This window comes from Saimiri boliviensis, chromosome 20 (genome assembly GCF_048565385.1).
Source record: "Saimiri boliviensis isolate mSaiBol1 chromosome 20, mSaiBol1.pri, whole genome shotgun sequence".
Taxonomy (NCBI): domain Eukaryota; kingdom Metazoa; phylum Chordata; class Mammalia; order Primates; family Cebidae; genus Saimiri; species Saimiri boliviensis.
In genome coordinates, this window is record NC_133468.1 from 32834459 (window position 1) to 32848693 (window position 14235).

General features: G+C 47.7%; 1 protein-coding gene across 9 annotated transcripts in view; it reads left to right on the forward strand.

Moving 5' to 3' along the window:
• Positions 1–14235, forward strand: part of CUX1 (cut like homeobox 1) — a 471463-nt gene that overhangs the window by 197694 nt on the left and 259534 nt on the right. For 8 of the 9 annotated variants that reach the window (XM_039460712.2, XM_039460705.2, XM_074390309.1 and 5 more), the window contains exon 3: positions 14182–14229. The exons of the other annotated variant lie outside the window; for it this stretch is intronic. In XM_039460712.2, the coding sequence (XP_039316646.1) occupies positions 14182–14229 (48 nt within the window). The remainder of the gene's footprint in view (positions 1–14181; positions 14230–14235) is intronic. 9 annotated transcript variants of the gene reach the window in all.

Consider the following 14235-nt stretch of genomic DNA (forward strand, 5'->3'; position numbering starts at 1 on the left):
AAAAAAAAGCCATCTAAAAATTGTGAAGTCACCACTTAGATCTTTCGGGCTGCACGTGGGTGGCCAGGTGCCTTGCCAAGATCCTGCCTCAGTTTCCATTTGTGTGTCTGAATGAGTGTCCCGGAAAGCATGTACACCGAGCTCTGTGTCTGCAAGTAGATTTACCCATTGTTCATTATTAATTATTCCTCCGAGCAGCTCTGTGAAGCTAGTAAACGTTAATAAACAATACGCACTGATTATGTACGCACTGATTATGTAGCTAAGACAAAAGGCTGTCCTTCTCAAGCCACTTAATTTTAGGTAAGCTAGTTGCACACAAGTGATGAATAAACGTGAAGTCAGGCATCTAGGTGGAGAAGCAAAGAAAATGAAACTGGAGCTGCGAGAGGAGTGCCTGAAATCTGATTTTATTTTATTTTATTTTTGAGATGGAGTCTCACTCTGTTGCCCAGGCTGGAGTGCAGTGGCACAATCTTGGCCCACTGCAACCTCTGCCTTCCAGGCTCGCGCAGTTCTCCCGCCTCAGCTTCCCAGGTAGCTGGGACTACACGCACAGGCTACCATGCCTAGCTAATTTTTCTATTTTTAATAGAGACAGGGTTTCACCATGTTGGCCAGGCTGGTCTTGAACTCCTGACCTCAAGTGATCCGTCCACCTTGGCCTTCCAAGGTGCTGGGAATACAGGCATGAGCCTCTGCGTCCAGCTGCAGCCAAAAGGATACAATTTATGTAAAGACAAAGGAAAAAGAAAAGCTGTAATTGTGTTCACTTAGAAACATCTCCCTTTTTAACCAGGCGCGGTGGCTTACGCCTGTAATCCCAATGCTTTGAGAGGCCAAGGCGGACAGATCCCCTGGTCAGGAGTTCAAGACCAACCTGACCAACATGGAAAAAACCCATCTCTACTAAAAATAAAAAAAATAATCCGGTCGTGGTGGCGCGTGCCTAAAATCCTAGCTACTCGGGAGGCTGAGGCAGGAGAATTGCTTGAACCCGGAGGCAGAGGTTGCGGTGAGCAGAGATCATGCCATTGCACTCCAGCCTGGGCAACAAGAGCAAAACTCCATCTCAAAAAAAAAGGAAGGAAGGAGGGACGGAGGGAGGGAGGAAGACAGGAAGAGAGGGAAGGAGGAAGGCTCTATCTCCCATTTCATACCAATGTCTTTCCTGGTGTTCTTGTCCAAATGCATATATGTGTGTGAGGTTCATTGCTGTAATGTTGGCGTCAGACTGTGAACATGCTTTATAAAAGTTCACGGCTACTTTCACGCATCCACCCCCTAAGCATTTTCCAGATCTGAGCTCAGGCGCCCCTTCCCCAAAGGAGCCTTCTCTGCTATCTGAGGTCAGGTCTGCCTCTTTTTTTCTTTTTGTTTCTGTTTTTTGGAAGCAGGATCTTACTCTGTCACCAGGCTGGAGTGCAGCGGCGCAATCACGACTCACTGTAGCCTTGACGCCCCCCCCACCCCAGGCTCAAGCAGTCCTCCCATCTCAGCCTCCCAAGTAGCTGGGACTACAGGCACATGCCACTATACCCAGCTACCTTTTTTTTTTTTTTTTTTAAATTAGAGACAGGGTCTTGCTCTGTTGCTCAGGCTGCTGTCGAGCTCCAGAGCTCAAGAAGTCCTCCCGCCTCAGCCTCCCACAGTGCTGGGATGACAGACCCGTGCCCCTGTCCCCGGCCAGGTCTGCCTCTTAAACTCCCTTTGTACCACGTGCCCCTTCTGCAGTACTGGCCACAAGTAAGTGTCCTCCATGTAAGTGGTGATTTGACTCGTATCTCACCCACCACGCAACAGAAACTCAGGAAGCACAGCAACCTGTAGGCTCTGTTCATGATTGAAGGAGCCCTGGAAACAGGGCCAAAAGGCCCAAAATAGCTCCTCAACGAACAGTTTTTGAATAAATGGAAGTCACGTGCATCATTCCAGGTCTTTGCTGTTCTTCGAAAAATAATCATACTGACTCCAGGCTACAGTGAGCTATGGTCGTGCCACTACATTCCAGCCTGGATGACAGAGCGAGACCTCATTTCCTTAAAATGTTTATACCTACTACCCAATATGCGATTGTATTGCTTTTATAAAATTCTCTAATAAGTACTCCCCTGGTGTTGGAATCCACATGGTTTTTTTTCTAGTTCGTCTCGGTTCTAAACACATGCGGAACATTCTTGTGCATAAATCTCTGCCTCCATCTCTGATTATTCTTACGGATAGACTCTTAAAAGTACTAAGAGGAAGGATTCATCTACATTCTGATTTTAAATATCCCATTTGTCTAAAAGTTAGCAGGGCCTATGATCTGGAGTAAATGGCACGGTGGCAAAAGTTGGAGTCACAGGTCCTGGTTGGCTTTAGAGAGTCCTGGGGTGAAATGGTACCTTTGGGGTCCAACCCAGTCTAGCAGAGGAGTCCCCTTGCCAGCAGTGTCTGTAAATAGTTAGTTTGGGCTGGGTATGGTAGCTCACACCTGTAATCCCAGCACTTTGGGAGGCCGAGGTGGGTAGATCACCTGAGGTCAAGAGTTCGAGACCACCCTGGCCAACATGGTGAAACCCCGTCTCTACTAAAAATACAAAAATTAGCCGGGCATGGTGGCACACACCTGTAATCCCAGCTATTCAGGAGGCTGAAGCAAGAGAATCGCTTGGAGTCAGGAGGAGGAGGTTGCAGTGGTCCGTGATCACACCACTGCACTCCAACCTGGGCGACAAAGTGAGACTCCTGCTCAAGGAAAAAAAAAAAAATAAGAGTTAGCTTAGTGAGGAGTCTGGGAAGGGCATCTCTTTGTTCATTCATTTCATCTGCAAGTATTCACTGAGCGTCTACTCTGAACCTAGCACCATCCGTGGCCCCAGGAATAGAATGGAGGAAGACCATTCTGTTCTCAAATGTCTCCTCAGGATGACCTCTCCTCAAGTGTCTCCTAGAAATTGAGACCTCACCACTCTCCCTAGGACATAAGCTCCCTGAGGGCAGAGACTGTGACTCTCAATCACTTCTTGTAGTAATCACTGAAATGGTTTTTGAATAAATTACAATACATGGGCCGGACATGGTGGCTCACATCTGTAATCCCAGCACTTTGATAGGCCAAGATGGGTGGATCATTTGAGGTCAGAAGTTTGAGACCAACCTGGCGCAAATAGAGAAACCCCATCACTACTAAAAAATTTAAAAATTAGCCAGGTATGGTGACACGCACCTGTAATCCCAGCTACTCAGGAGGCTGAGGCAGGAGAATCGCTTGAGCCTAGGAGGCAGAGGTTGCAGTGAGCCGAGATCACGCCACTGCACTTCAGCCTGGGTAACAGCGAGACTCCATCTCAAACAAATAAAAAATAAAAATAAATAAAATTTAATTTGTATATCATGGTTCCTCTCTTTGACAAATTCTAAATCTGTTGTTATATAGATACATCAATAAATCACAGCTGTGTTTTCAAAGTTCTGAAATGTAACTAGAGATTTGTTTATTTTTGAGATGCACTCTTGCTCTGTCACCCAGGCTGGAGTGCAGTGGCATAATCATAGCTCACTGCAGCCTCAACCTCCTGGGCTCAGGCGATCCTCCCACTGCCCACTCCCAAGTAGCTGGGACTGTAGGTGCTTGCCACCATGCCCGGGTAATTTTTTAGAAATTTTATGTAGAGCAGGAGTCTCCCTATGTTGCCCAGACTGGTCTCAAACTCCTGGCTTCAAGCAGTCCTCCTGTCTGGGCCTCCCAACATGTTGGGATTACAGGTGTGAGCCACCGTGTCCAGTCAGAGGTTTAGACATGAGCAGTTATTCAGAAAGGGACTTGGAAGAATGTTTTAAAATCAGACCTAGAGGCAAATCAGACTTATTTAAGAGAATTAACCAATGGAGTCTCCGTTTGGCTTCTCCCCTTTCCCACCACTGATCCCCTGGTCACGAGGAGAAATCCCTGTGCCAGGTGTGCCAGCACAGGACACGTGGCTTTGGAGACCGGGCAGGGCAGATGCCAGCCCAGGCTACTGCAGCTGGCAGTTGCACACCCCTCTCAGTGGGGTATCCGATCCCCAAATGCCAGTGAGTCTCCAGGTGTCCTGTCTGAGCTGCCCCAAGGCCACACGTGGGATCTCAGAGTGGACAATCGGCCTTGCCCTTGACAGTGAACAGTTCTCAGCTCTGAGGCCGGAAGAAGGCTTAGTGCAACCATTTCTCAAAAGTTTCAGTCTCTTAACACTGGGGGCTCCAGAGAGCTTGTGTGTGTGCGCGCATGTGTGTGTTGTATCTGTCAGTACTGATTGTGTTAGACATGAAAGCTCAGGAGTCTGCAAAGTACAGGAACACACAGACACAGGTACCACCGGTGTCAGAGTAAAGCTGTCATCACACATCACAGCCATCTAGAAAACTCCAGTGTACGCTCGCGGGAAAAGGCAGGTAACAAGAAGAGTTTTGACCTTGCGGACCCTTGAAAGGATCTGGGGAGCCAGGAGTCCCCAGACCCCACTTGCCGGATCACCGGCTTAGTGGCACTGGCCTCCAGGCTCCGCCATGATCCTGAGCCGTGGCTGCGTGCTGCCAGATTGCGGACTCTGTGGAGTTCGAATCCGCCCTTCTTACGAGTCCTTTGCATCATCCTCAGCCTTTATCCTCCTCGGTCCACATTCAGGCATTTCCACGGAGATAAACATCCCTTCCCTGCCTGCTTCTCATCCTCAAACAAGGCTCTTTTTTTTTTTTTTCTTTTGAGACATAGTCTCATTCTGTTGCCGAGGCTGGAGTGGAGTGCAGTGGCGCAATCTCGGCTTACTGCATCTCCGCCTCCTGGGTTCAAGAGATTCTCCTGCCTCAGCTTCCTGAGTGGCTGGTATTGCAGATGCCAGCTAACACTCCTGGCTGGTTTTTTTGTTTGTTTGTTTGTTTTTTGTATTTTTAATAGAGACAGAGTTTCACCATGTTGGCCAAGCTGGTCTTGAACTCCTGACCTCGTGCAATCCGCCTGCCTCAGCCTCCCAAAGTGCTGGGATTACAGGTGTGAGCCACCACGCCAGGCCTCATCATCAGACAAGTCTTGAGCATTCCCTGTTGCTCGGGAACTCTGTGGCTTCAGGGTACCCCTCACTGCTTACCAGCAGGCACCCTATGTTCAAACCCTGCACCCTCATCTCAACTCCTGACCCCTCCAGTCCCCCAAAGCCAGCGCTTCCCATCATGGAGTTGAACCATGCGCCACGCAAAAACCACAGCATCAGCATTGGAGACTTTCTGCCAGGACCCGGAACATGTCTTAAATGGCGCAGAGACATTTAAATGGGAAGAAATTACAGCAGGAGTGAGTTTATCCCTTTCAAGATAATCTGATTTAATAACCAAAAAAACTCACAAAGATGTGCGTTTTATCCAACTACAAAAGCAGCGTGGCGGGCTATATATTGTGGTAATTATATGTTTGGGGTTTCATTCCTCCTTTAAACCAGATTTCTATTATTTCAGAAAATCAGCCATTCTAGAAAAAGACTATTCATTTATTTCATTGCTGTGTGGCCCATACACTGTAAAAATAGGTCAAGAACAGTAATCTAAACTGACTGCTGATAAATAATTAAAGCTAATGGAATTTTTCTCAAACCTGTGAACTGAAATCTTTGAGAAATTGCCAGGACGTACTTACTGTCTGCTGTTGTATAGAAAGATATTTTTTATTTAATATTTCAGTTTAAATGCCATTTAAAATTGCCCTTTTCTATCACAAGGACTGGAAGGAGTATGTGTTCATCTATAAAAGTAACCAGAGGAACGATGCCGCATTGATGGCCACGTGGTTCATCTTCAGATGAGATGGGAAGTGACCGTTTCGGTGTCCTGAAACTAAAACTTCATTTTTCACGGAACTGGATTTTAGTAGAGGTCTACAATCCGAATATCACATAATATATATTGTCTTGTTTTTAAAGACTCCATATGTGATCTGAGCTGTTATATACATGGCTAAGGGAGACTCCCAGCTATCTTAAATGACTTCCAGGAAAATAAATACGAAGAACATTTTTTCTTTTGCCAGTAATTACTGTTCTCTCATTGGTGCTACCAGGACCTTAGAAAAAGACACCGAGGCCGGGCACAGTGGCTCACGCCTGTGATTCCCACACTTTGGGAGGCCGAGGCAGGTGGAACTCTCAAGGCAGGTAGAGATGGAGACCAGCTTGGCCAACGTGGTGAAACCCTGTCTCTACTAAAAACACAAAAATTAGCCAGGCGTGGTAGCAGGTGCCTGTGCTCCCAGCTACTTGGGAAGCTGAGGCAGGAGAATCACTTGAACCTGGGAGGCGGAGGTTGTAGAAAGCTGAGATTGTACCACTACGCTCCAGCCCAGGCGACAAGTGAAACTCCGTCTGAAATAAAAAAAAGGAAAGAAAAGAAAATGTGAGCTCAGACCGGGGAAGAGAGAGAGCAGAGCATTACCCCAGGTGGGTGGGGCAGGTCTGGAACAGAAGGTGACGACTGAACGGGCCGAGCCACAGGGCCGGGTCTCTAAGGGTCCCTGCCTCTAGCACCGTTGGCAACAATCTTGCAAGAGTCAGAATCAGGTCTTTCAAAAGTGACCCAGTTCAGCCCCTCACTACGCCCACCCTTGGAAAGACTACATTGTCACCCAAGTGGAAAGGCTCCCACCCCTGAGCTGTCCCTGTAGAGGATGGGATACCACCAAGAGATGTGGCACCTCTTCAACACAGTCAGGGTTATTTCCCAGAAAAGCATCCAAGTTACTGTAGAGTGAAAAAAAAATCCAAAAAAAAATCTGGATTACCAGACTGTTTTTTTCGTGGCTGTGCCACTCAGGCTGGAGCGTAGTGGCACGTTCATAGGTCTCTGCAGTCCCAGACTCCTAAGTTCAAGCCACCCTCCCACCTCAGCTGCCAAAGTAAATCGGACTACAAACCTGCACAGGCTTGTACAGGCTGATCGCAGACTCCTAGGCTTAAGTGATCCACCCACCTCAGCCTCCCAGAGTACTGGGATTACAGCTGAGATCATGCTTCACTAATTTTTGGATTCTTTTTTTAAGAGACGGGGTTTCACCATGGTGCCCAGGCTGGTCTCGAACATATGGGCTCAAGCAAACCTCCTGCTTTGGCCTCCCACAGTGCTGGGATTACAGGCGTGAGTTACCAGACTTTTCTCGGAGTTTCACTTTTGTTCCCCAGGCTGGAGTGCAATCTCAGCGCACCGCAGCCTCCACCTCCCGGGTTCAAGCAGTTCTCCTGCCTCAGCCTCCCAAGTAGCTGGGATTACAGGCATGTGTCACCACGCAAATTATGTATTTTGTATTTTTTTTAGTAGAGACCGGGTTTCTCCATGTTGGTTGGGCTGATCTCGAACTCCTGACCTCAGGTGCTCCACCTGCCTCGGCCTCCGAAAGTGCTGGGATTACAGGCGTGAGCCACCATGCCTGGCCCAAATATTTTTAAAATAGAGATGACTTGCTAACTTTGGAGATGTGTTTGTAATTCACAGCCTCCTTCTGTGTATGCATGTGTTTGTGCTGATTCCAGCGAGCTGCTTGTTGCAAATATGAACAGTGTCCCCGGGGCCTCTCGCTCCTGCACACAGAGGTGGACCTCCACAAGGCAGCTCAGTGTGCCACCAGCTCTGGGTCCCTGGCACAAGACTCTGGGATGTGGGGAGCAGAAAAGAGCTCACAGGGATTGGGAGCACGGGGCCCTAAGAGGGAGCAGAGCCTTCCAGAGAGGGCCCCGGGAGTGTGCGTGTCAAGATTTGCACTCATACGTTACAGGTGCAGTTGAACACTGCATGACCATTTTGTTTGTCTCGATTTTGCTTTGACGTCAGAATGGTTTCCTTCAGCAATTGGCATTACCTAGAAAATTCCTTAATAGCATTTTGGTGTTCGGTTCTCTGACCTAAAAACTGAGTTGTGAATCAGCAGTTTCGAGAATAATGGAAATCCAGCCACAGTAGCTCACGCCTGTAATCCCAGCACTCTGGGAGGCCGTGGTGGGTGGATCACTTGAGCCTAAGAGTTTTAGATCAGCCTGGGCAACATGGCGAAACCCCGGCTCTACAAAACATGCAACAATTAGCCAGATATGGTGACGCATGCCTGTAGTCCCAGCTATTCTGGAGGCTGATGGGAAGATTGCTCCTGCCCGGGAGAACAAGGCTGTAGTGAGCTATGATTGCGCCACTGCACTCCAGCCTGAATGGAAGAGCCAGACACTGTCTCAAAAAAAAGAGAGAGAGAGAGAGAGACTAATGGAAATCCTTCCACATAGAAGCATCTCTGTGTAAATGTTATTTACTTGCAGTGTGCTCTGAGAAGAGACGGTTGACATATGAGCTATTTTGGCTTTTGCCTACAGACATCTGATAGGAATTACCTCAAGGACATCACTCTCTGTGTATGAAGATGTGTGTTGCTTTTTGCTCAATAGATGGGATGGGATCACTGACAAACCTGTAGCTGAATTAAGTGTGTAACTCTAAGTAATTAAGTTGTAAAACATGGTCAGGTCCGGTGGCCCAAGCCTGTAATCCCTGCACTTTGGGAGGCTGAGGGGGGCAGATTACTTGAGGTCAGGAGTTCGAGACCAGCCTGGCCAACATGGTGAAACCCTGTCTCTACTAAAAATACAAAAATCAGCAGGGCAGGGTGGCTCGCACCTGTAATCCCAGCTACTTGGGAGGCTGAGGCAGGAGAATTGCTTGAAACTGGGAGGTGGACATTGGAGTGAGCTGAGATCACATCACTGCACTCCAGCCTAGGCGACAGAGCGACACTCCATGTCAAAAAAAAAAAAAAAAAGTTTTTAAACATGTGTTCACTGCCTCATTATCATTCATTCCACTGTGGTTTTGACCGACCTGAACCCCACTTTTTCCAGTTTACGACCACAAAGAAGGATTGCACGGGTGTGCCTGAGGACCAGTAAGGGGCAGAGTCTGTATTTTCTGATGCTGTCCAGATGGCAGCTGTTCTAGAAAGATAGTCAATCATATCATGTCCTTGCTAACTAACAACGGAGAATCCTGTGGGTCAGAAGTGAGCATCTTTTTTGAGGCAGAGTCTCTGTCGCCCAAGTTGGAGTACAATGGCTCGATCTTGGCTCACTGCAGCCTCAATCCCCCACCCCCATCCCGGGTCCAAGGGATTCTCCTGCCTCAGCCTCCGGAGCAGCTGGGACTACAGGCGCTGTATTACCCAGGCTGGTCTCGAACTCCTCGGCTCAAGCAATCCTCCCACCTTAGCCTCCCAATGTGCTGGGATTATAGGAGTGAGCCACCGCGCCTGGCCAGAATGGAACATCTTTGTATCTGTGTTCTTAGTTTAGCACAAAACTGAATAATATTTGCAGGCAGCAGAATTGGATCAGGAATTTCTCAAACTGCCAAAGATGAAATTAGAATGAGTGATTTTTGGCTGGCGGCTTGAAGTACATATATATCAGTTTGTGTATGATACGTGTGAATATATAGTGGTTTTTTCCCTCTTCAACTGTCTTTAAATATGTGTGTGTGCGTGAGTATGTGTACAAACACACATTCAGCTTTAATATCAAAAAGGTTATTTTAGTAGGTCTGTTAGGCGAGTGAATATGCTCAAAAGGGGGAAAAACTACATGGATGGGGTGAGAGGCGTGTGCTTTATTTAAGGACATTATGAAAGGCATAGCCCTTCTGCTTCTGCCTTTCTGGAATGCTGTAATAGAATATAGAAATAATTGTATCATCTCCCATACTTCTCAGAGCTGGTGATTGTGTGAGGCTGGCCCTGTGCCAGGTTGGCAGTGTTGGGGGCAAGCCGGGGAGGCAGACCTGGTAAGGTGCACTGCCGTTCAGGGCTTGGTGTGGCCCCTGCACCCCAGCCCCCTGCCCTCCTCCCTCAAGTTCTGCCCGCTTCCATTTCTCTGCTGTGATCTCATATCTCAGCCCCACCAGCTTTCTCGTTCCGTAACCTCATCTGCCTTGGCTCTTTCCCCTCTGAATCTGGACCCTTGTTAAGCATTTTTTTTTTTTTTTTTTTTAGCCAGAGTCTCACTGTGTCACCCAGGCTAGAGGGCAGTGGTGCAACCTCAGCCTCTGGGTTTAAGTGATCCTCCCACCTCAGCCTCCTGAGTAAGGCTGGGACTACAGGCATGCACCACCACACCCAGCTAACTTTTGCATTTTTAGTAGAGACGGAGCTCTGCCATGCTGGCCAGGCTGGTCTCGAACTCCTGACCTCAGGTGATCCACTTGCCTCGGCCTCCCAAAGTGCTGGGATTACAGGCGTGAGCCACCAAGCCCGTCCATATCTATCCTTTCATTCATTCCCTTGGCATCCATTCCATGTCTTTTCAAGTCCCCACTGTGTGCCAGGCCCTGTGGTGGTTTTCCCTGGGCCCTGCTGGGATCACACAGTAACCTTTTTTCCATCAGTCTTTACCCCATCCACTCTCTTTGCCCTCGTTTTCCTTTGTGTCCTGTTTTGCCCCTACATTTCTGAAAAGCGCAATGGGTGAAATGCGGTGGTGTGTTAGCTTCCTGTTGCTGTTGTCGCAACCTGCCACATGCCAAGTGGCTTCAAACAACAGAAATGTATTGTCTGACAGTGCTGGAGTTCAGGAGTCCAAAATGGGATTTCCCAGGCTGGAATCAGTGTGTCAGACAGAGTTGTGTTCCTATTAGAAGCTCGGGGGGGAGAATCAATTTCCTGGCAGTTTCCAGCTTCTCGGGCTGCCTGCGTTCCTATAGCATTCCCACCTCTGTGTCAGTCCTCTGAGCCTCCCGCCTCTCTCTTACCCAAAGACCACTAGGATTACCCCAGGCCCACCTGGATAATCCCGGATCATCTCCTGACTCAGGATCCCTAACATAATCCCATCCGCAAAAGCCCCTTTTGCCATTGCAATCTAACGTATTCACAGGTGCCAGCTATTAGGATGTGGTTACCTCTGGAGGACTATTACTGGTGCGGACCACAGATAGCCTTATTTATATGAAAGAGATTGGTGGCCGGGCATGGTGGCTCACGCCTGTAATCCGAAACACTTTGGGAGGCCAAGGTGGTCATGTCGCCTGAGCCTGGGAGTTTGAGACCAGCCTGGGCAACATGGTGAAACCCAGTTTCTACAAAAAATACACAAACCTAGCTGGGTGTGGTGGTGCATGCCTCTAGTCCCAGCTACCTTGGGGGTTGAAGTGAAGGATCCCTTGAACCTGGGAGGTGGAGGTTACAGTGAGCTGAGATCGTGCCACTGCAATCCAGTCTGGATGACAGAGAGAGACCCTGTCTCAGGAAAAAAAAAAAAAAAAAAAAAAAAAAAAAGAAAGAAAGAAAGAAAAGAAAGAAGAAAGAAAGAAAAAGAAAAAAAAGAGAGACATTAGCAAAGAATCTGATTTTTTTTTTTTTTTTTTTTTTTTTTTGGTCATTGAACTTGGTGTAAAAATACAGAAAATCATCTAGTGGAAGAAGAAACAGGATTGATTTCTCTGAAGAAATAATAGTAGCATGTTTAGAAATGCATCCTTCAGAACAGTATATAGATAAAAAGGAAATTATAATGCTCCTTGACCAAATGTTTCTGTAGGATCACAATACAAAATAATGTGGGCTGATGATATTCGTCAAAAAACTTGGTGGTACAGTGGCCAGGCACGGCAGGTCACACTCGTAATCCCAGCACTTTGGGAGGTCAAGACAGGTAGATCACTTGAGTCCAGGAGTTCAAGATCAGTCTGGGCAACATAGCAAAACCCTTGTCTCCACAAAAAAAGTAAGAAAATTAGCAAGGCATGATGGTGTGTGCCTGTAGTTCCAGCTACTCGGGAGGCTGAGGCAGGAGGATCGCTTGGATCCAGGAGGTTGACGCTGCAGTGAGCTCTAATCACACCACTGCCCTCCAACCTGGGTGACAGAGCAAGATCCTGTCTCAAAAAAGCAAAAACATATGGTATAGGTCTGTCCTGTAGGTCCCTGTGCGATGATGGAAAAGTTCTGTATCTGCATGGTTTGAAGCAGTAGCCATCAGCTCCAAGTGGCTTCGAAATCCTTGAAATGTGGCTAAGGTGACTAAGAAACTGAATTTTCCAAATTTACTTAATTTTAATTAAGGTATATTTAAATATAAACCACATATGGCTATATGTGTTGATAGAGAATAATACTTCCTTACCTGGGGTCTTGAGATAGGTCTTACTTAGGAAGGCTCTGATAAAATAATTTGCAGTTTTATTTCTGAGGGCAAGGTCAATAGCTTTCCTTAGATTCTCAGAAGGCTTCATGAAGCAAAATGTGGGCTGGGCACGATGGCTTACAACGGTAATCCCCACACTTTAGGCGGCTGAGGTGGGCGGATCATCTGAGGTCAGGAGTTTGAGACCAGCCTTGCCAACATGGTAAAACCCTGTCTCTACTAAAAATACAAAAATTAGCTGGGTATGGTGGTAGGGACCTGTAGTCCCAGCTACTCGGGAGGCTGAGGCAAGAGAATCACTTGAACCCAGGAGGCGGAGGTAGCAGTGAGCCAAGATCACGCCATTGCACTCCAGCCTGGGCGACAGAGCGAGACTCCATCTAAAAAAAAAAGAACAAAAAAAAGTTTCAATGCCTAAACTTTCAGTAAATAACGTATTAATCTAGATAAGTCTTTTCAAAGTATTTGAAGCACTTTCTCAGTTACTTCATTTTAAATAAAACGCTCTGAACGAGATCATGCACACGCACCTATTGGATGTCCTGGTATTTCAAAATGAGCTCTGGTGGCTTGGGATAAAATTTATTGTGACTCTGTCAGACGTGGATTCAAAACAGGCTGCATCTTCCACTAACGGTGCATCGAAATGGCAGCTACGGTGGGGCGCAGTGGCTCACGCCTGTAATCCCAGCACTTTGGGAGGCCAAGGCAGGCAGATCACCTGAGACCAGGAGTTTGAAACCAGCCTGGTCAACATAGCGAAACCTCGTCTCTACAAAAATACAAAAATTAGCCGGGTATGGTGGCAGGTGCCTGTAATCCCAGCTGCTTGGGAGGCTGACGTGAGAGAATCGCTCGAACCCGGGAGGCTGACGTGAGAGAATCACTCGAACCCAGGAGGCAGAGGTTGCAGTGAGCTGAGATCACACCACTGCACTCCAGCCTGGGTGACAGAGTGAGACTCTGTCTCAAAAAAAAGCAGCTAAAATGCAGCACAGTGGCCCAGGTCAATTTCAGATAGGAACGGCAGTCAAACCCCCATTCTAGTCTATTTTATTCTAAGCAAATTATCTCATTTCGACTAACAGCAAAAGCTTTAGTTTGTAGCATGTCGAAAATGAGGTGTATGTGACCAGGACTTAGTAGAAATAAAATATCGTTGTAGGCCGGGTGGGGTGGCTCATGCCTGTAATCCCAGCACTTTGGGATGCTAAGGTGGGCGGATCTCTTAAGCCTAGGAGTTTGACCCCAGCCTGGGCAACATGATAAAACCCATCTCTACAAAAAAAAAAAAAATACAAAAATTAGCCAAGCATGGTGTCATACCCCTGTAGTCTCAGCTACTTAGGAGCCTGAGATGGAAGGATGACCCTAGTCCGGGAGGCGAAGGTTACAGTGTGCCAGGATTGTGCCACTGCCCACCAGCCTGGTTGACAGAATGAGACTCCGTCTCAAACGACGACGACAATAAAAATGGACCACCTTGTTGTATTCTTAAATAAGTTTAAATCCAGCCGGGCGCGGTGGCTCAAGCCTGTAATCCCAGCACTTTGGGAGGCCGAGGCGGGTGGATCATAAGGTCAAGAGATCGAGACCATCCTGGTCAACATGGTGAAACCCCGTCTCTACTAAAAATACAAAAAACTAGCTGGGCATGGTGGCGCGTGCCTGTAGTCCCAGCTACTCAGGAGGCTGAGGCAGGAGAATTGCCTGAACCCAGGAGGCGGAGGTTGCGGTGAGCCGAGATCGCGCCATTGCACTCCAGCCTGGGTAACAAGAGTGAAACTCCGTCTCAAAAAAAAAAAAAAAAAAGTTTAAATCCTGGAGCGCCAGTTGGCGTTATTTGTGTTTTAGGAGTGCAGGAACGGGCGAGGTCCCAGGCTTGCTTTAGAGAATGATAGATAATCGGCACTGACTGCCACGCCGTTTTTTTAGGAGGCCTTAACCGATGTTTCCCTTTTTTCTCCTCCTCAAATGGCTGCTTCCCGACCTCTGCCTCCTGCTCCAGGATTTGCGCAAGCAGGTAGCGCCGCTGCTGAAGAGCTTCCAAGGAGAGGTAAGC